Source organism: Equus asinus, chromosome 9, assembly GCF_041296235.1.
Source record: "Equus asinus isolate D_3611 breed Donkey chromosome 9, EquAss-T2T_v2, whole genome shotgun sequence".
Taxonomy (NCBI): Eukaryota; Metazoa; Chordata; class Mammalia; order Perissodactyla; family Equidae; genus Equus; species Equus asinus.
The window spans coordinates 56,984,219-57,004,055 of record NC_091798.1 but is presented as its reverse complement, the minus strand read 5'-3'; the positions used below and the strand labels follow the sequence as shown (position 1 = coordinate 57,004,055).

Genomic DNA, 19,837 nt, shown 5'->3' with positions numbered 1-19,837 from the left:
TATGGTCTTAGCAAAGTACTAGACATGTTGTAAGCACTCAATACAAGTCGCTGATTATTATTGTTCCTGGGCTGGGAGAAGAATCCCTGTCGTGTGTGTGTGCATGTGTGTGTCTACTTGTTTTTTTTGTAATTAAAGAAACGGCACTGGGGCTGGTCCCGTGGCCGAGTGGTTAAGTTCGCACGCTCCGCTGCAGGCAACCCAGTGTTTCATTGGTTCGAATCCTGGGCTCGGACATGGCACTGCTCATCAAACCACGCTGAGGCGGCGTCCCACATGCCACAACTAGAAGGGCCCACAACAAAGAATGTACAACTATGTACTGGGGGGCTTTGGGGAGACAAAGGAAAAAAATTTAAAAAAAAAAAAGAAACGGCGTTCAATCTGTTAGCACAACCAGTAGGCTGGCACATGGTTGATGGGAAAGCCAGAGCCAGAGACTAGCACTTAGGGGAACAGTCCCCTCGGGTGTGGTGCCATGCCATTCTCTGCAAAAATTGGAACTAGGCCCAGTGTTGTTGAACATACTGACGAGGCTGGCAGGCGACACCGAGGTGTAACGGGGAGGAGGGAAAAATTCAGGCTGTTCATGGCCGGGGAGCTTTTGTACAGAGTCAAGCTTAACTGTCAACTCCAGGTAGGTCCCTGGTAGTGGCGCTCGTTAAAGAGATGGCAACTCCAAAGTTGCCTTCATTATAGAGCTGGCGTTTTCACCCTCTGAGAAGATAGTTCTGTTTTTCCTATCTGTGAAGCTTGGTTTCTAAATCTCCCAAACTGTAGGATGTTTTAAGATGCAGTGTTAAGATTCAGGTAAATCTTTATGCTCTAATTCCTGTCCAACCAAAGAGAAAAGATGTTTGTGGATCAGAACTACAGTTAACATTTTTCCATTTCCTCTACTTTTTCCTATTACTGTAGTTGTGTAGATTCTAATGCTAAGAGAAGGAATACTCTAATTTGGGGGAATGTAATGCATTTTGTGTTGTGTTAAATTGATTCAGTGACTTACCTGATATCATTGATATACTCTAGGGCAGAGATTCTCACACTTGGCTGCGTCTTAGAATCTACTGACTTTCAGAAATCCAGATGCCCAAGACCTAGCCCAGGTGAATTAAATCAGTGTCTCTGGGGGTGAGACTTCAGTATTTTTCGACACTCCTCAGGTGCTTCCAAAATAGAGCCAAGAATCACTGTTCTAGAACAATGGCTCTCAACCAGGGGCAATTCTCTCCCCACCCCACCCCCACAGGACCTTTAGCAATATCTGGAACTGTTTTTAGTTGTCACAACTAGGCTCTGGAGGGGTGTGCTACTGGCGTTTAGTGGGTAGAAGCCAGAGATGCTACTAGACAACCTACAGTGCACAGGACAGCTCCACCATACAAGTAATTATTGGGCTAAAAATGTCAATAGTACTGAAGTTGAGAAACAGTATGTTCTAGAATAATCAGGCTTAAGAAATGAGATATGCCAGAGCAATGCATATGCCCACTGTGGGGAAATTATAGCATGTAAAAGTTTACAGTTTTGGCTTCCCAGCAAGGTGAGGAGAGAGAAGTGGCTTAATTAATACATCTATCCTTCGAGTCTCTTCTGTGTCTGCCATCACGGTGATCCGATGATGTGGTCCTAGCCTGTCCTTATAGCTGGTGCGCCTCCTGGTTCTGATTTTTTGGGCAGGATCTCTTCCTGTGGTTGAACACAAGTTTGTTGCACTTGATGAATGGCTTAGAAGAAGACTAAAGTTAGGAAAATTAAATTCATAGAAATTAGTCAAGATAAGTAATTTTTAAAAAAGCCTTTTGAGTTGCTTGCCTTTTTATATAAAGTTTCCTAAAATCAGGGAGTGAACCATTTGAAAGTGATTGTACATGGACTATAAGAAATCTGGTTTTGTGTGCTGTGGAGAGTTCTGTCTCTTTTCCTTTTGATTGGATAAGAGAAAAGGCATTTTTAATTTTAGCATAGTATAATTTTCTTTCATTTTGAGAGATTCAGGAATACTTTTATGGCAGGTTAACTTTAGCCTATATTTGTTATATTGTATAATTAATTGCGTGAACTTTTTCTCCCCCTGTACACACCCAGTTTTCTGGAATGTGACACACATAAAAGATATTTGCTGTAAATAAGTTGTCTTGTGCACACTTGTCAAATTTAAAGTGTTTAATTCAGGTGGTGAATTTTAATGTTAAATATAAATATAACGTATTAAATATACTCAAAATTATTGAAAGCAGGTATTTATAGCTCTTGAAGTTGCTCTCAATTTGTTGATCTTATGCAAGTGATTGATTGCCAATTCTTTTTTTTTAATTTGTCCCTTTAAATATATTTCAAGTAGTATGTTTAATGCTCTACATCAACATTTTTACTAGAATTAAATTCATGTATATGAATCTGGGGTTATGCTTATAATAGCTTTTCAGTTTTCTCCTTCCTTTTTTTTTTGCTATTGCATGAACCCTTTGACTCTAATGTAAGGCAGTTTATCCATTTGGTTAATCTTTCAGGGCTTACTATGTGCACTTTGCATTGATGACTATAATGGCTTTAAAAATTGTTTCAGGGGCTGGCCCAGTGGCACAGCAGTTAAGTGCACACATTCCACTTCTCAGCGGCCCGGGGTTCACCTGTTCGGATCCCGGGTGCGGACATGGCACTGCTTGGCAAGCCATGCTGTGGTAAGGCGTCCCACATATAAAGTGGAGGAAGATGGGCACGGATGTTAGCTCAGGGCCAGTCTTCCTCAGAAAAAGAAAAAAAGAGGAGGATTGGCAGCAGTTAGCTCAGGGCTAATCTTCCTTAAAAAAAAAAAAAAGTTTCAGCCTAGTTTAGTGTGATTTGAGGCACTAAGCCAATACTCTTGTGTGCTGGGTCCCTTTTACACCTCATAGTTGGAATGTTTTAAATTAAGACTGGAAGAATAACAGCTCATGTAATATTTGGCATGAATGTTCCACACTTCTGTGTTGGAATAACATACCCTCTTTCTTCGTTGAGCTTTAGCAATGACTCCGTAATCCAAGGGGTACTTTGGTTTTAATCTAAGCCTGGTTTTTGTAGCTGTGTTTCAACTTAATTTATAATTGCATTTTTAAAAAGTTCTCTTCAGATGTTGAAACATTCAGGTTTTTCTTTTGACCTTGGAGTTTTGTTGTATGAAGTTTGCAGAAAATGAATCCAAGTTTACGGTGGAGAGACTCATTCCTAAAAACTTGATTGTCATGAGAACCATGACAAGGTATGCTTAGTAACAGATGTGCTTAATAATAAATGGTCAGATGTTCTCCTGAGAGTCTGAGCAAGTGTGTGGATGTGGTGTGTGAGTGTGTGTGTTGGGAGGGGGTTTGACCTCTGCTGGGCTTGGGGGGCAGGATGGGGATGAAGAGAATTAAATTAGTGCTTAAGGACTGAATGCATCAAGCCCAAACCTTGAAATAGAAATAGCCTGAGACCATTCTGGTTTCTTGGAACAGGGTATTTTGGGTTATTTAAATATATATTGTTGTAACTTTTATTCCAATATGTTTGTCTACATTCTCATCATATGCAAGAACAACTAGGTGAATTGGTAGCCCCTGTGTAGATGTTCCTTAGAATGAGGACCTGTTTGTCCATACATGTAAAAAGAACTGGTTTGGTTTGGGGAGTACAGGATTAACAAGGTGGGGCAAGAGTTAATAGTTTCCAAATGTTTGAAAGCCATGGAAGAAGGATTAGACACGTTCTGTGTATCCTGAAGGTACGGAACCCGAGCCAGAGGATTGAAATACAGGAAAACAGATTCTGGCTCAGTTCAAGGTGTCCAAAGAGATCGCGAGCCCTGGGCTGGTGAGGGGTAGGAAGTAGATGGAGTGAAGAGGTGAAGGAGTTCACTCCCAAAGGAGGTTGTCAGGAAGACCACAAATGGGAGGGGACATGAGATGCCAGCAGTGGACTGGGAGTGGATGTTGGACTAGATGATCTTTAAGTTCCATTCTCGTCTAGCCGTTCTGCGATTTTTAGGACATATTACATCCCCTGAAAAATAAAAAAATGAAGACATCTGGCATTTGAAGGGGAATTCCAGATTCATTAGTTCAGTGTCCCTAATGGCTTTTTCTCTCCAGCTTCTTCAAGTCCTCCTTCAATTATACCTCCTCTTCTAAACATCTCTTTCTCCTTTTGGGAATATCCCCATCAGCAACAGAACATGCCTTTTTAGCACCCATCTTAAAAAATGAAAAACAAAATTTCTCAATCCAAAGTAGCCTTCCAGCTCTTGCCCTATTTTTCTGCTCTCTGTTCTGGTAGAACTCCCTAAAACTCCCCACACGAGTTGTCTCTGCCTGTGGTCTCTTGTCCTCCCTTCTCCCTCACCCCTCCATTCCTCCAAAACCATTCCTTTTAAGGTCACCGGAGACCTCTATTTTACCAAATCCCTTGGCCACTTCTCCATCCTCATCTTCCTCAACCTCAGCAGTTTTCCACATCCTTCGTCCCTCCCTCTTAAAACACCTTCTTGCCTTGGCTTCCAGGGCATCACACCCACATTTCCTCCTCCCTTAGTAATTCCTCCTTCCAAGGGCCTTGATGGTACTGAAGTGCCCCAGGGCTCGGGCCCTGCCTCTCGTCTCCTTACCCACAGTCTCTGGGCAGTGGTTCTTACCCTGGCTTGGGCTCCTAAATGAAAAAGGCGGCGGGGGAGAAGAGGGTAGGTCTTATTCAAGTCTACTTAATTTAGAATCTCAGGGAAGACTCATGGGCATCAGTTTTTAAAATTTTGCTTTGTTTGTTTGTTTTTCTTTTTGTTACCTGGGTGTACTAGTGTGCAGTCAGGATGGGGGATCCAGGTGATTTCACCTAGTCCCACAGAGTAAATACCTAATACTAGCTAGCTAATGACTTCCAAACTAATGTATGTAACACATCTTTTTGCAAACTCCAGATTTGATTATTCTGTTGTCTGTTTTACACTTCCCCTAGGCATAGGCATCTTGATTCTACCCCCTGCTCCCGCAAACCTGCTGCTCCCCCCGGTTTGCCCGTCTCGGTCCACATGTTTGTATACATAGCTCTCAGGCTGAAAGCCTCAGCGGCGTCTTGATTCCTCTCATTCCTTCGGCATTCCACAGCTAATTCAACAGCAAGTCCTGTCCATTTTCCTTCCAAATATGTATATCCCACGTCTCACCACTTCTCCTACTACCACCATTTCTCTTCTCAATGATCACAGTAGCCTTTGAACTCCCTGTGCTCTTGCCTGCCCCCCTCAGCCACTTCTCCTTATGTAGTCAGAGTCCTCTTATAAAACCTTTCAGGCCTTGTCGTTACCTTGCTCTATGCCCTCCTATACCTTCCTGTCACAATCAATAAAGTTTGCACTTCTTACCATGAGGTACACCGTGAGCGTTGAGGGGCCCCGGACCAACTCTCCAGCATCATCTCTTCCCACCCCCAGCATCTCCCACTCCTATGAGACCACACTGGCTGCCTTGCTGTTCCTCAAACTTTCCAGGCTTGCTCCTGCCTCAGAGCCTTTGCACCCACCCTTCCCTCAGCCCAGAAGGCCCTTCCCCCTAGCTTGATCTTTGGCTCTCTCCCGTACTCTTCTCAGGTTTCTGCTTGGATGTCACCCCAGGAGAAGGCCCATCCAAAAGGCTCCCCTCTCCCGGTCACTCTATCCTTTCCTTCTGGCTTATTTTTCCCCCACAGCATTTCTCTCTTTGACATCCCGTTTTTCTGGCTGTTTCGCTAGAACTGCTTTATCTCCAGCACTAAACAGTGCCCATACATAGCAGATGACCAGTAAATACTTTCGACTTACCAGAACCTTGCGTTTTGTCTCTTCCATGGCTCTCGGTCCCTTTTCTGGCCCCTTTTCCAGCCCCTGAGCGGACCGTGCTGGCCATGGTCAGGATCTACTGCTAAGTCTATCTCAGAACCTGCTCTCTTCCGCTGCCTCCCAGTTGGCCTCTGCCCGCTCACAGATGACTCCAGAACTGTAGAGGGGTGGGGAAGAAGTGCGGCCCCCTCTGGCATTTCAGTGATGGGTGGATAGACACTCTGCCATTCTCTCCTTGACTGCTCTGTGCACGTCTGTGCTGCTCCTGTGTTCTGCCTGCAGACTTGCCCTTCATAATCCGTTCTCCCCATTTTCTTCTTTCTTCTCTCTGTTCCTTCTCAGTCTCCTTCCTCTTCTCTGTTCCTCCCTTAAATGTTGATATTTCTTAGGGCTCTGTCTGGGTTCTCTGCTCTTCTTATATCACTCTCTTTCTTGGTGCTTCTCCCCATTCCTAAAGCTTCAGATTCTCCACATGGTAATGACTTACAAATTTGTGTTTCAAGCCCATCTTCTTGTCGAAGGTCTGGACCTGTATGTCCAGCTGTAAAGTGTCCATCAGTACTTGGATATCTCACAGGCAACTCAAATTCAATGTGAAGTAAGCTGAGCTTACCTTCTCTTCCCGTTTTCCCCTCAGTAAATCATGCAGTTGGCTATCTAGAAACCTGGAAGGCTTCTTCCTCTACCTCACCCCTACCTGCACTCAATTGCCAATATTATCAGTTCTCCTATTAAAGAGCTGTAGAATCTGTACACTGCTTGTCACAGGATGGCCACCAACTAGAGACTTCAAGGACAGCTGACATGCCACATGCCCCCTCCTCCCACCCACACACCAGTCTGGCTTCCTGTGCTGCTTTGATCTTTATGAAATGTCCATCTGATTATATCATCCCCAGCTTAAGATGCCTCATTGGAGTTTTGATAAAGTCTAAACTTTTAAAACAGGGCTTATAAGATCCTTTATAACCTGTTCTCAAACTAACTGTACTTGTTGGAGTTTCCTGGCAGTATCTGCCTCCTTCACTCCACACCCCCGGCCCACCTCCCCAGTACGTCACAGGCCTCCTCCGGCCCCCCTGTTTATCATTTATCCTAGGGGCTACCGTGGGGCACAGTGAGCCCTCACTAAATATTTGTTGAATGAATGTGAGAAGGCAGTGACCCTGGATTGTAATTGTCAGTGTCCTCATTCTGATTTAATTTGCCGTAAAAATTTAAAGTCTTCCAGAGTCAAAAATTTCTGTTTTGGGGCCATCCTAGTAGCATAGTGGTTATGTTCACATGCTCCCCTTTGGCAGCCCGGGATTTGCCAGTTTGGATCCCAGGCGTGGACCTACGTACTCTTATCAAGCCATGCTGTGGCAGCATCCCACATATAAAGTAGAGGAAGGTGGGCACAGCTGTTAGCTCAGGGCCAGTCTTCCTCTGCAAAAGAGGAGGATTGGTGGTGGATGTTAGCTCAGGGCTAATCTTCCTCAAAAAAAAAAAAAAAACGTATTCAGTGAACCCATGTGGACCTGGCATGTGAGGCCGGCCCAGTGGCATAGCATTTAAGTTTGTGCACTGTGCTTTGATGGCCTGAGGTATGCTCGTTTGGATCCTGGGCGCAGACCTATGTACTCCTTGTCAAGCTGTGCTGTGGCAGGTGTCCCACATATAAAATAGAGGAAGATGGGCACAGATGTTAGCTCAAGTCCCATCTTCCTCAGCAAAAAAGAGGAAGATTGGCAGTGATGTTAGCTCAGGGTTAATCTTCCTTGAAAAAATTAAAAAATAAAAAATAAAAATAAGTAAAAAATTTAAAAATTTCTGTTTTTGGGCCGGCACAGTGGCGTAGTGGTTAAGTTTGCATGCTCTGCTTCAGCCGCCCAGGGTTCGCAGATTTGGATCCCAGGCATGGACCTGTGCACCACTTATCAAACCATGCTGTGGTGGCATCCCACATAAAACAGAGGAAGATTGGCACAGATATTAGCTCAGGGCCAGTCTTCCTCAAGCAAAAAGAGGAAGATTGGCAACAGATGTTAACTCAGGGCCAATCTTTCTCACACGCACATACAAAATTTCTGTTCTGTTATAAAGTCCTGTGTATATGTTTCCCTCAGGTCTGTAATTTCCAGGGGATTATTAAAAGTGAAACTAAAAGAAATATGTGGGATTCTGCTAGCAAATCACTTTCAATCTGTGCTCCTTGAGGGACTGTTGAGTGCCGAGCTTAGGAGGCTGCCAAACAGGACGTAGGAACCAAACTACCTTTGTGACCGAGCGGCGAGCAGGGAGGCAGATTGGCTGAATGGGCCTCTGCAGTGAACTTTTTCAACTTGGGCATGCTTAGCCAGGATCGGAATCCCTGAGACTTGTTGTGACTTGTCTGAACTGTTTATTAAATTTTCAAACCTGTTTGGGAGGAAGGCTTGAACACAAGAGTATATGTAGGTTTTGAGCGGTAAATTTCATTTAAAAGAAGTAGACAAGAATGTACGCATGGTTAATGCGTAATAATATAAGGGGGACTGTTGCTGTCAGTTGTAATGAATCTAAGGAACAGGGAAAGGTTGTTTCCTTAGAAGATCCGGGTCAGCATTTCACACTTCACCCTCAGGGCTGGGAGCTCCTGGGTGAGGTTTCTAAGTCTCCATCCTCTCAGAATTCCTATCTCGAACTTCTTCAGAACAAGGATCAGAGGGGCCTAACAGTCAGTGCTGAGTCAGAGAGATAAGCAAGAAAGGAATGACACACTTCCTGCCCTAAGTTCTAGAGAGTTTTTATGGTTTGTTTTTTTATTTGGCTTTCAAGATTCCCTAAGAAGACAGAAGATTTCCCTAGCCTTCTCTCAATCAGCAGCCTCTGTATATTTTGTGATCTCGTAGGATGTCCACTCTGCTATACCTTCTTGTTACTCACAGGTTTTTAAAAAGCTTTTTTCCTTAATAAAAAAGTATCACATGCTTGTGTAGTGTATTTATCAGCTACAATTTGACCAAAAAAAAAAAAAAAAAAACGAAAAATGAAAAAAAAGGTACTCCTTAATTTCACGACCCAGGAAAAAAACATACTGTGAATATCACTCCAAGCTTTTTCTGTATGCCTATAGTTTTTCTCTACAAAAATTATATAGTACTTAATATAATTATTTTCTGTTCTTTTATGTATTGCTTTGTAGCCTTTGTGAAGAGTTCTCATGTTTTTAACTATTCTACGAGATCATTTTTAAAAACTGTGTTTCATGCCATTATATAGTTGCACCCTAATTCACTTAACCGGTCCCCCACTTGGACAGTGGAGCTGTTTGCAGCCGTCACCATTATCATAGCACCCCACAGCTCCCTTGCACTGCAGCTGTCCGCACTTGTCTCTGTTTCATTGGATATATTCCTGGAAGTGTTTCAAAGGGCATGTAGGATTTTAAGGTTTTGATCTTTATTGCCACTTTGCCTCCCAGGCATTTGTCCTGCTTTACATTCCCACCATATAATACAAACTTCTGACCATGTCCTATATAATCCTCCCTATTCTGGCCTTTGCCTGACTCCCCTCTGCTTCCCACACTTTTCTTCCCGTGCTTCCAGCGCTGCAGCCACACTGGCCCCCTTTCCGCTCCTTTCCCTGGAGCGTGCCAGGCTTGTCCTACCTCAGACTGGAGCACCTGCTCTTCCCACTGCCCGGCCTGCTCTTCCTCTGGCTCTGGGCATACACCTGCGATACCACCTCTGCCAGAGTGGTCTCCACCAGGACCCTCTGTCCATTTCCATCCTGGCACCTCTCACAATCTGTCCTTTATGTATGTGTTTACTTGGCTGCCATCTCTTTCTCCCATTTAATGTCGGTTCATGTATTTTATTTTCCACCATGTCCCCAGCACCTATGTCAACACCTAGCATGCAGTAGGTACAGGATAAATGTGGGTTGATTTTGGTGGATGAATGAGGAAATCTCCCTGTCACCTAGGAATGTGTAGTGTAGTGGGGATAACGAGATGTGTATGGCAATGGCTATCTCTTGGAGTGATGTGCTAAATGTTGTAAGAAAGCTTGTGAGTGGCATAGGGAGACAGAGTAGTGGGAGCTGGTGTGGGCTACAGGCATCACGACAAGCCTCGTGTGAGCTGAGCCTTGGGAGACTGGCAGTGTTTTGTAGCTGATGATGGTGGAAAGGACTCCAGAGGCCAAGCATAGTGGGGGAGCAGAGGCCCAGAAGTAGGACAGTGCTAAGCACAGTTGGGGCAGGACTGGGGACCCCTTAACTCCGGTGCTGACAGTGTGTACTCTGATCCATGAGCAGCTGGGAAGCATTGCACATTCCTCGTCGGAGAGTGTCGTGGTAAAGTGAGGATGTGGAAGCACTTTTTAAGTTCCGTTCTAGGCACAGATGGTGATGTTATGGTGACGGAGCTGTGCTTTCAGAAGATGTGCCTTGAGGGCAACTAAGCGAAAGGAACCAGAAATTCAGGCTAGAGGATGAAGCCCAAAGTAGGATGGGGTGATGGGGCCGGAACGAAGCGGAAGGCAGAAGGGGCATTGCAGAGGTGAGGAAACATGAGAGCTTGGTGGCTGGCAGGGCGAGAGTGAAGTTCATGATGATGCTGAGGCTTCTTGTGTGAATTACTGATGAGAAGGTGAAATATGGAGCCCAGAAGAGAAGTGTTTTGGGGTAGGGAAGTGTATGAATTTAGTTTTAGCCCACCCCTTTGCCATATGAGTGAGCTTTCTAGATTAAACTAGCCCATGTGCTCTCCTTTGTCCTGAAAGTTCTTGAGTGATGAGAAGATAGAGGAGGGGAGATAGAAATACACCACAGGACAGGAGACTCCAGGCTCCCATGGCCCCCTCCTCATGTGTAAGTGTGGGACTGCTTAGTGGGAAGGGAAAGCGGGGCTCTCAGATCTCTCCAGGGGATGAGAAGTAGTTTGCTGGCAGTGCCTGCTCCCCAGTCAGCACATGGAAGGGGCTTGTCTGATGTCAGCTTGTTGTTAGGTAAACTTGTTCATTTGCTAGACTGGGGAGGATGCGGTGGAGGACAGGTGCTGACTGTTGGGTGCCTGAGCATGGGGGCTCTGGGTACTGATGGGATAAGGCCCAGAACTGGGTGACACTTTGTCCTTCCCCTGCAAATGGTCAAAACCGATGTTTGTTTTTCCTGAGGGGAAAAATCAAAGGGAAGCTTTACTCAAGACATGCTGTAATTTCTTTTTTTTTTTTTTACATTTTTTTCTCTTTTTGAGGAAGATTAGCCCTGAGCTAACATCTGCTGCCAATCCTCCTCTTTTTGCTGAGGAAGACTGGCCCTGAGCTAACATCCATGCCCATCTTCCTCTACTTTATATGTAGACGCCTACCACAGCATGGCTTGCCAAGCGGTGCCACATCCGCACCTGGGATCTGAACCGGAGAACCCTGGGCCACTGAAGCCGAACCTGCAAACTTAACCGCTGTGCCACTGGGCCAGCCCCGACATGCTATAATTTCTGATTGCTCTCTAAATTGGAAAGTTTCTGAAAGTTCTTATTATTATTTTAAATTTAGGTTTGAAAATAGCCGCATAAATAAAACTACAAAATGACAAAGCTCTCTGTCCTCTAGAGGGGGAATGGAGAGTAGGCATTCTCTGGAAAGTTGTCTTTTCAAGAAGCCACCTTCTGCCACCTTTAAAGCAAAGGGTTTGACAGAATCCAAATGGCAATGAGAAGGGAGCAGCACAGATGGAAAGACAGCAGCACTTGGTGAATGAGAGACCATCCAAACCAAGAGGGGGGAATCAGTGATGATGGGTGACAGGGCGCTGATGGAATCCAGAGAGGTTAAAACAGAGAGAAAAATGACCAGGTTTGGTGATGGAGGGAGGGTTAGGAATTCAGCTTGGGAAATATCATATGTTGTATATTAACTAGAAATGCTAGAAATTTATAGAGAAATTTACTCTGCAATTGGAGAGTTTTTCTTGGCAAGTAGAGAGTTTCATTAGTTTGGTGTTTTATTACTCAGGATCACGTTCAGTTTTACATGAAGGTTTGCAATGGAAGAATGCTGTAAAACGTCAGGACTCGGTTTGTATTCAGTTCAGCAGAAAATAAACCACATCCAAGTGCCAGTGTATTTATTGCAGCAGGCGCACAGCGTTTCTTTGCTTTGTAAATGCTGATTTAGTGTTTTCATTGGTGGTGCAAGTGTGAAGAGAGATTTGAGCCTGCATCTCAGGAAGACGGACATAAAGGCTCCTTCTGGAGTCCTCAGAGCTGGCGCTCACCGCAGCTGCCCTGCTAACCAGCTAGCGGTGTGATTTCTGGGCACGCCTTTCCTCCTCCTTGGGCTGCCTCATTTTCCTTGTTGTGAAATGAGGTTAGATAATATCAGAGGACTTACCGACACCAAAATTAGGTGATTCTAAGAGAGAAGAGAAAGACAGCCTTTTTTTTTTTGCTTCTGAGTAACATTTTATAAAATTTATACTTAAAACATAGAAACACACATGTGATAGAAAGGTCTGCCTCCCACACTGATTTTTTTGTGCAGCCCTGTGGGGAGGAGGCTGCGCATGGCAGCTGACATGATGACAAACTTGAGAAGTCTCCACCCCAGCCCTATCTCTGATGCCAACACTGGGTCCCAGCAGCTCCTCTTCACGCTGTTTAACTCACTGCTCTGCCTGGCCTTTAAAGGTGGGTTTCCAGATATTCTTTTTGTTTTCCAGGCAGTCCTCTATTTGTGTTTTCTGTCTGGTGAACCAGGGACTCTTTCATGATAGGATATTAAGAGAAAAAAGCCAACAGATGTGGAGTAACACACCTAGGTTCATATCCTAGCTTTGCTCTAAGCAGGTGTGTTAAATTCATGGAGCTCAGTTCCCTCATCTGTAACCTGGGGATAGTTGTGTCCACCCCCAGGGTTTCGGTGAGGACTAGAAGAATGTAGGGAAATCATCGTGCGTGCTGCCCAGCAGCTAGCGGCTGCTCAGCCAGTGGGATTTCCTCACCCTTGTCTAGACATGAACCACGTACTCCTCTGCAGTGGCAAAGCCTCCTTGTGTGAGAGAGGGTGAGTCTCACCATTTGCCGTCTCTGTGATAACATCTAGAACATCCTCTGGAGCACCTTGCCATTCTCAGGCGTTGTGTCTCCTGGAGTCATTTCCCCTCAGCCAGCCTGCCTTCCTGCTTCGCCAGTGACTCTTTCCTCCTTGAAGGACAGGAGAGGGACAAAAAGAAGCAAGTCAAATCGAGGAGGTGGCTCTGGTTGGGGCCATGGTTTTCGAGAGCCCATTGAAAGAGGAGGGGTGGCTGGGAGAAGGCAGAAGAAGAGGGTCCAGAGAGGACCAGTGGGGAGAGGAGAGGGTTGAACAGGAAGCAAACAGCACTACTCTTGGCAGCGGCGGTATTGTGCACTAGCGACTAGGGAGCGTCTTGGGAATGCCAGAGCATGAAGGTCACGGTGTTCTGTAGACATTTCCAGTTCTCTCTCTGAAGCTATGGAATCAGATGAGAAAAACCAAATGAAGGTATCTTTTTCATGCAGGCACACATTTCATCATTCTTCTGGTGATTTTGTTGAATATGCTGCTGATAAGGATGTGGGTGGCTGTAAAGGAAATATTTTCTTGGGGTGTGTATTAAGCAGTTGATGAAACTAGGCCAGAGAGTGTATGTTCTGGAGATTGTTCTGGGAGGGTAGGGCTTGGGTCTCGTGCCTTCTCTTCTCAGCCCTGCCTCATCTTGCAGGTCCCTGTTGAATATGCTGCTTAATCTCTTTTGCTATGTCAGTCTCACTGGGAATTGGGATCGCCACCCACTTTCCCTGGGTGTGGGGATAGTGAGATGATTTAAGTGATAGTGCCTTGCTCTGAGACACCTAGATAATATAGCGTGCCTGTGCTCCCAAGAGGACGATCTGGTTTTCAAGTAGCCACCATCATGTGGTTGTAGATAGATGAAGAAGAAGTACCAGATAAGATGGGCCCAGACTTCCCTATCAATGGCTTATTTAGCATCATGGTGAAGTTCCAGAGTGCCTCTGTCAATGGCAGTGCCAGTTGCACTCCTAAGGGCAGTGGTTTGAGGGTGTTGGGGTGCTGAGGAGCACCCTGCTTCAGTGGTGGAGTTGTGTTCAACAGAAAAAGACAGAGCTACGTGTGATCCTGAGCACATATTGCCTTAACAAAGCTGGATGTGGACAGATTCCTCAGTCACTGGGCCACCAGGCAGAGTGTCTAGGGCTAGACGTCCCGCCTGCCTCCTCTTCCTCCCTACCTCAGGGCATGGGTGATGCCTCTGCAGTGGGCGACTCTCACAGCTGTTGATCCTTCAATCTCCTGAAAGTGTCCTAATTTGCAAGTCCTCGGGAGGTACAGAGAGCTGTATTCATGTCTACAAATGCAACTGAAGAGAGTTAGATATTTTTTTACATAAGGCTATTCTGTGAGTTCTGACTGCTCCACAAATCTCCCTGATCTCTGTCTATGATTCTTCTTTCTTCCCAAATGAAGTAGGATGAGAAGAATATATAATTACAGCTGCTGGGACTGCTTTAAAAAACAGCAAACTTTGAATAGATCTGAGCCTGTAAGACCTGGGCATTCTGAGCTTAAATAAGAGAAAAGGGAGGAATGTCATAGGGAAATGACCTCTTGCATGACTTTTAGTCTATCCAGATGTGTTGTTTCTTATTCCCCCATTGTTGGAGAGCTCTCTCAAAAATCAGGAATTGGTCCTGCTGTGTGCGGAGGAGCTCAAATGATTCATGAGGCTCTAATGCTTGCAGCCTTCTCTGCCCTAGCCTGGTGTCAGCACCATCTTGATGCCTCCCTGACTGCGGTGCAGCATGTGTGAGGGCTCTGCCACCATGTTGGCCGTTGTTTTCATGTAATGCTGTACGACTCTTCCTCTAGCCTTCCCTTCCCGCAGCTTCACTGTGCTGCTCCATCCTCTCCCAGCGCTAGTGGACGGAGTGGTTCCTGGTAGCCACCCAGCCGTGCAGCTACCACTGAGGCCACATTTTAAGGAAATGTGAGAGACCACTTCCTCTGTTTAGATGTAAGATTCTGCTCTTTACACTTTGTAACTTACCATTGGAATTGCCAATGAGTCAGTGTTTGGGAAGTCCTTGTGGTTTAGAATCCTGCGCTTCCAGGAGGAGTTTTCTCTTAGCATCTTCTTTGAGCCTTAGTCCCTGATGAAGTTGTTATAGCATTAGGGGGCCGGTCAGAATTTGGGGAGATAACATGAAGGAAAGCAAAATGATGGTTTCTAAGGTATAAACTTCAAACCATTATGAGTTAACCACGTGATAATGTAGGCTAAAGAAAATAGAAAACGTATGTTTGCAAATTGATGTTGATTTGGTATCTCTTTTAGCCTCCTCCCCAAATTAGTAGTAGGCATTTGATTTTAATTTAGGTCAACGATAATGTTCATTGCTATTTGAGCACTCACTGTGCATCAGGCAATATATTATTTGCTTCCCATGGTTCTCTTCACATCTTGAAAGCAATTCTATGAGGTAGGTGGTGTTACTCTCATTTGACAGAAAATAAAATTGTTCACAGAAGTAGAGTAACTTGCAAGTCTACAAAACCAGAAAGTAGCATAGCTAGAATTTGAACCGAGCCTAGTAGACTCCACAGCACTTGTCCATTGCATTCCACTTGGTATCTTTTTTGCTGAGTACCTGGTAGGCTCAAGGCAGAGTGTTATTGCTACAGAGGATAAAAATCAAATCAGAAACTTACCAGGTAGTGGAGGATAAGATAGATATGCCACCAAAGATAATATAAAGACAACTGTGATTAGATACCCAGAAAGTGTTAACCAAGAAAGCTCAGATGGGGCTGGCCCAGTGGCGCAGCAGTTAACTGTGCACATTCCGCTTCTTGGCAGCCCAGGTTCACCGGTTCGGATTCCGGGTGCGGACATGGCACCACTTGGCAAAAGCCATGCTGTGGTCGGCGTCCCACGTATAAAATAGAGGAAGATCGGCACGAATGTTAGCTCAAGGCCAGTCTTCCTCAGCAAAAGGAGGATAGGCAGTAGTTAGCTCAGGGCTAATCTTCCTTAAAAGAAAAAAAAGCTCAGATGAGGTACTGTGAGGGTTAAAGGAAGAGGCTGAGATCCTACATAGCTCATTGGGATCCTCAGGAAACGACATCATAGAGGTGATGCTCTTGAAGTGCACCTCGGGGACTGGCAGAATCTTACCCAGTGGGGATGGATAAGGGAAAGATTTGGGGGTGATGATGACTGTCAAATGCCCAGGTAAATACATAGCTTCTAAAGAGACTATTAGATATTATAATGCATATATCTGTGTATATGTACATGTGTGTATTGTGTGTCCCTGGATACAGTCACATGTACATTCATTGTAAAAACCTTATATTCTCTTCAAAAGCAAAAGGCTAGTCATTTTAAGCAGCAACGTTGCCCCAACTGTATTCTCTAGTTCTCCTGAGAATTGGAACACCTCTAAGCAGTACTGCTATTAATAGGCATTCATGTTTCTACTAGCCAGGTTGGAATGAGATGGGTTTTTTTTAATTTTCTTTTTTCCAGGCATCTATGATTGGAGCTGCTCACTTTTTTTTTTTTTAAAGTATCGTGCGTCTTTTCTAGCATGTTGAAACGTTAGACTTCCTGTTTCTGCTTGATTTTGAAAGTGTCTCCTGTACACCTATCACAGGTAATCCCGTGTTTCTGCGTAGCCGTAGTTTTCAGGTGGCAAGTGCAGGCAGCAACCAGTCCATCCCCATTGTGGACGTGGAGACCGCTCGGGATTCACAATTAAAGGCTACATAGTGCATTCCACCACAGGTGACGAAACCCAGCTCCCAGAATAACAAGCAAGACAACTTTTGAGGTGACTGTTGTTGACTAGTGTCTTCTGTGCATTTGTTTGGTAATCTTCTGGTGGATTTTTCAAAAGGACGACATAAATTCTTTGGAATTATTCTCGGGGAGGACTACTGTTCCTGAAGGCGATACAGATGCCATAGAATACATAGCAACAGGGTAGCTGTGTATGTTCCCCCAGTCTGTGCGACTCTACCAAGGTGCTGTGAAGCTGTCTGTCTGATTGACGCAGGGAGGACATGCTGAAACTAGGTGAGTTAAAACTGCCCTCGGACTAAGTTGGATGTAATGTCTTCGTTGGAATCTGGCGGAATATTCAGATGACTAAGTAACATGGTGTTGCCATCTACAAGGGAGTAACATTTGCTTGCGGCTTTAAAGTGGTTGTGTCCAGCAAATCACTGCTTTTCTTTTGCTGTGACTCGGTGTGGAGAATCCGTGTTAAGCTGAGGGAGGTTTGATTATGGTGGGTGGAAAAAATCGCATCTGAAATTTTTGTGTAGACAGTTTCATTTGTAAACAAATGAAAGGTTGAAATGTTTCAGAAATGGGGCTCTAAGAAGATTAGATAGCTTTTTCACTTAAAGTTTCTCCTTTTTACATTTCCCGTGTGTTTATTAACCCTAAGATGGCTCTGATTCGCAGTGGTCTGCGAGTGGCGGTCATGCTGTGTGGTGACCTGCCAACACAGGGTGTTTATTTTTATTCTCCCATCGTGAAGATATTTGTCAGAATATTGCTGCGCCCATTTCCTCTAACAGCCAATAAGCAACTTTATCCCGCATATAAGGCCTTTTGTACTTTTAAAATGTGGCTTAGGCTTGTTTTCAGCCATACTTAATGCTGCTACAAGTAGACTTAATTTTATTTTTAAGGCAAGTTGGAAAAGTTTTCAAGGATTGAAATAAAGAGTGTTTGAAATACCCCTTAGAGTTATATTGGTATTTGCACACTGTTGTTCAAGTCTATGCGTAATATTTGTTGAAGTTTATCTAAAATTTTTCTGCTCAAAAGTTTTTCTGGAACTTTAGTTGAATCCTAGGAAGGAACTAGAAATTGGGAGACATAGGTGGGTGTTAGTCTATCTATTTTCTTGGCCCGTTAATTGAACCTTTGGCAGCCATGACTTCTTCTGCTGCATGGAATGTGGTCACCTGCACATCATCTATGTTAAATGTGCATTTGCCTACCAGGGGCCCAGAGCTGTGCATGTGATTGTCTGTCTACTTTCTTTATATATGTAGATAGGCACGTTCTGCCCAATATATAAAAATAGTTATGTGTCTGTGATTGTATATCATGGCGTATTTACAGTTGGGATCAGAGCCAGGTTTGGTTGGGAGGGTTTTGTGAAAGAAGTGAGTTTTGGGTAGAGTTCCAAAGGGAGGGCAAGTTACGTACTTTGGCAGAAAGAAGCAGCATACATTTAGCCTCCGAGGCTGGAGAGATTAAATCAGATGCATTCAGTGAGTAAGCATGAGCCATTTGAGAGGACTGTACATTATTGGTTGAAAATAGCCAGGCTAAAAGTGAAGAGAAGGCACGGGAATAAGTGTAGACAAGAACAGGAGGGGCGTGAGGGAGCTTCTAGATCCTGTGTTGCTGGTAAGATTCACCCTTGGAGACCAGCACACCCTGACCATGTTGCCATCTAGTGGAACTGGCTGAAATGCATGTGGGAGCATCACCACCTCTTCTCATTTCCAGTTAAATGAATAGTGGGGTATCTTGAGAGTAGGGACGCTCTCTCCTACTCCTTTCCCCCAGGACTTTAAATGAAAAATTAGAGAAAGGAGATGGATGTAACTGTTCCTCCAAAATCATGTTAATTTTGACTCTAGAAAATGGAGCTGAAGGCCAACTTAATTTCCCATAGACAACATGTGGAGACCGTGGTGTTGCTGAGAGTGCAGCGTGTACATGGCCCTTCAGCTCGGGCCATGGAACATGCAGGAAGCAGCGCTTGAGAAGTTCTGCAGCAGAATGAAAGCGTATCGCATCTGGCCCTGGGTTGGCTTGATGTTTCATGTGGTTGTAGCGTCCACCCTGGTGCAGTGGTGGCAGAGGAAAGCCCTCTGACTGTAGACACCACAGCCCATGGACCTCAGAGCTGGAAGACGCTGTAGAGGGCCGTGCTCCTGCTCTCCCTTCCACCCATGCATGCATGCATGCATTCATTCCACAAAACTTACTGAATTCCTCTCATCTATCAGCACACTCTTCTAGGTACAAGTAAATAAAGCAGATAGAAACCCCTGCCCTTGGAGAGTTGACATTCTAGTGGGGGAGACAGACAATAAACAAAATAAATACGTAAAATATATAGAAGGTAAGATATTATTAAGTGCTAAGGAGGAAAAAAAGTTTTTATTTTTTTTTTGGTGAGGAAGATTGGCTGAGCTAACGTCTGTTGCCAGTCTTCCTCTGTTTTGCTTGAGGAAGATTGTTGCTGAGCTAACAGCCATGCCAGTCTTCCACTATTTTGTATGTGGGATGCTGCTACAGCATGGCTTGATGAGCAGTATGTAGGTGCACACCTGGGATCCAAACCCACAGACCCCAGGTGACTGAAGCAGAGCGCACAAACTTAACCATTATGCCACCGGGCTGGCCCCCCCAAAAATATTTTTAAGTTGAAAAATAGGGATAAGCATTGTTGTATGTATATGAGGGGAAGATTTGCAGTTGTGTGCCCTCAGTGAGAATGTGATATTAGACTCACGTGAACGACATGAGGAAGCCAGACATGTGACTATCCTAGAGGAGAACATTCCAGGCAGAGGCCAGGCAGATGCAAAGGCCTTGAGGTGGAAATGGGCCTGATGTTCCAGAAACAGCAAAGGGGCTGATGAGAGGAGGGGGGATGAGCCAGAGAGGTGATGAGGGGCCAGATTAGGTGGCGCCTTGTAGACAATTAGAATGAATTTGACTTTTACTGGGCATGAGCGAAGCCATTTGATCTAGTCTAATCTTCTCATTTTACAAATGAAACTTAGGACAAAGAAATTGAGTCAGATGTCTGTGGTTATTCCAAGTCATAGTGCTGGCGCTGGGGTGAGAACCTGCCCCCAACCCCAGTGTTCTTCCTGTCACCGTGCCTGCCCGAGTAGGGATGCACGGCCACTCACAGGCCCAGACTTGCAGGTGCAGTGGTCCGAGAGGAAGCCAAGT

General features: G+C 44.9%; 1 protein-coding gene across 5 annotated transcripts in view; it reads left to right on the top strand.

The window, feature by feature from the left end:
• Nucleotides 1–19,837, top strand: part of TNFAIP8 (TNF alpha induced protein 8) — a 110,421-nt gene that overhangs the window by 32,223 nt on the left and 58,361 nt on the right. The window contains exons 1-2 of one of the 5 annotated variants that reach the window (XM_014844072.3): nucleotides 12,436–12,488; nucleotides 16,497–16,918. The exons of 3 other annotated variants lie outside the window; for them this stretch is intronic. In XM_014844072.3, the coding sequence (XP_014699558.1) occupies nucleotides 16,906–16,918 (13 nt within the window). In that variant the 5' untranslated portion in view covers nucleotides 12,436–12,488; nucleotides 16,497–16,905. Of the gene's footprint in view, nucleotides 1–12,299; nucleotides 12,489–16,496; nucleotides 16,919–19,837 lie in introns of those variants that run through there. One more of the 5 variants, XM_014844068.3, reaches the window with a different exon arrangement.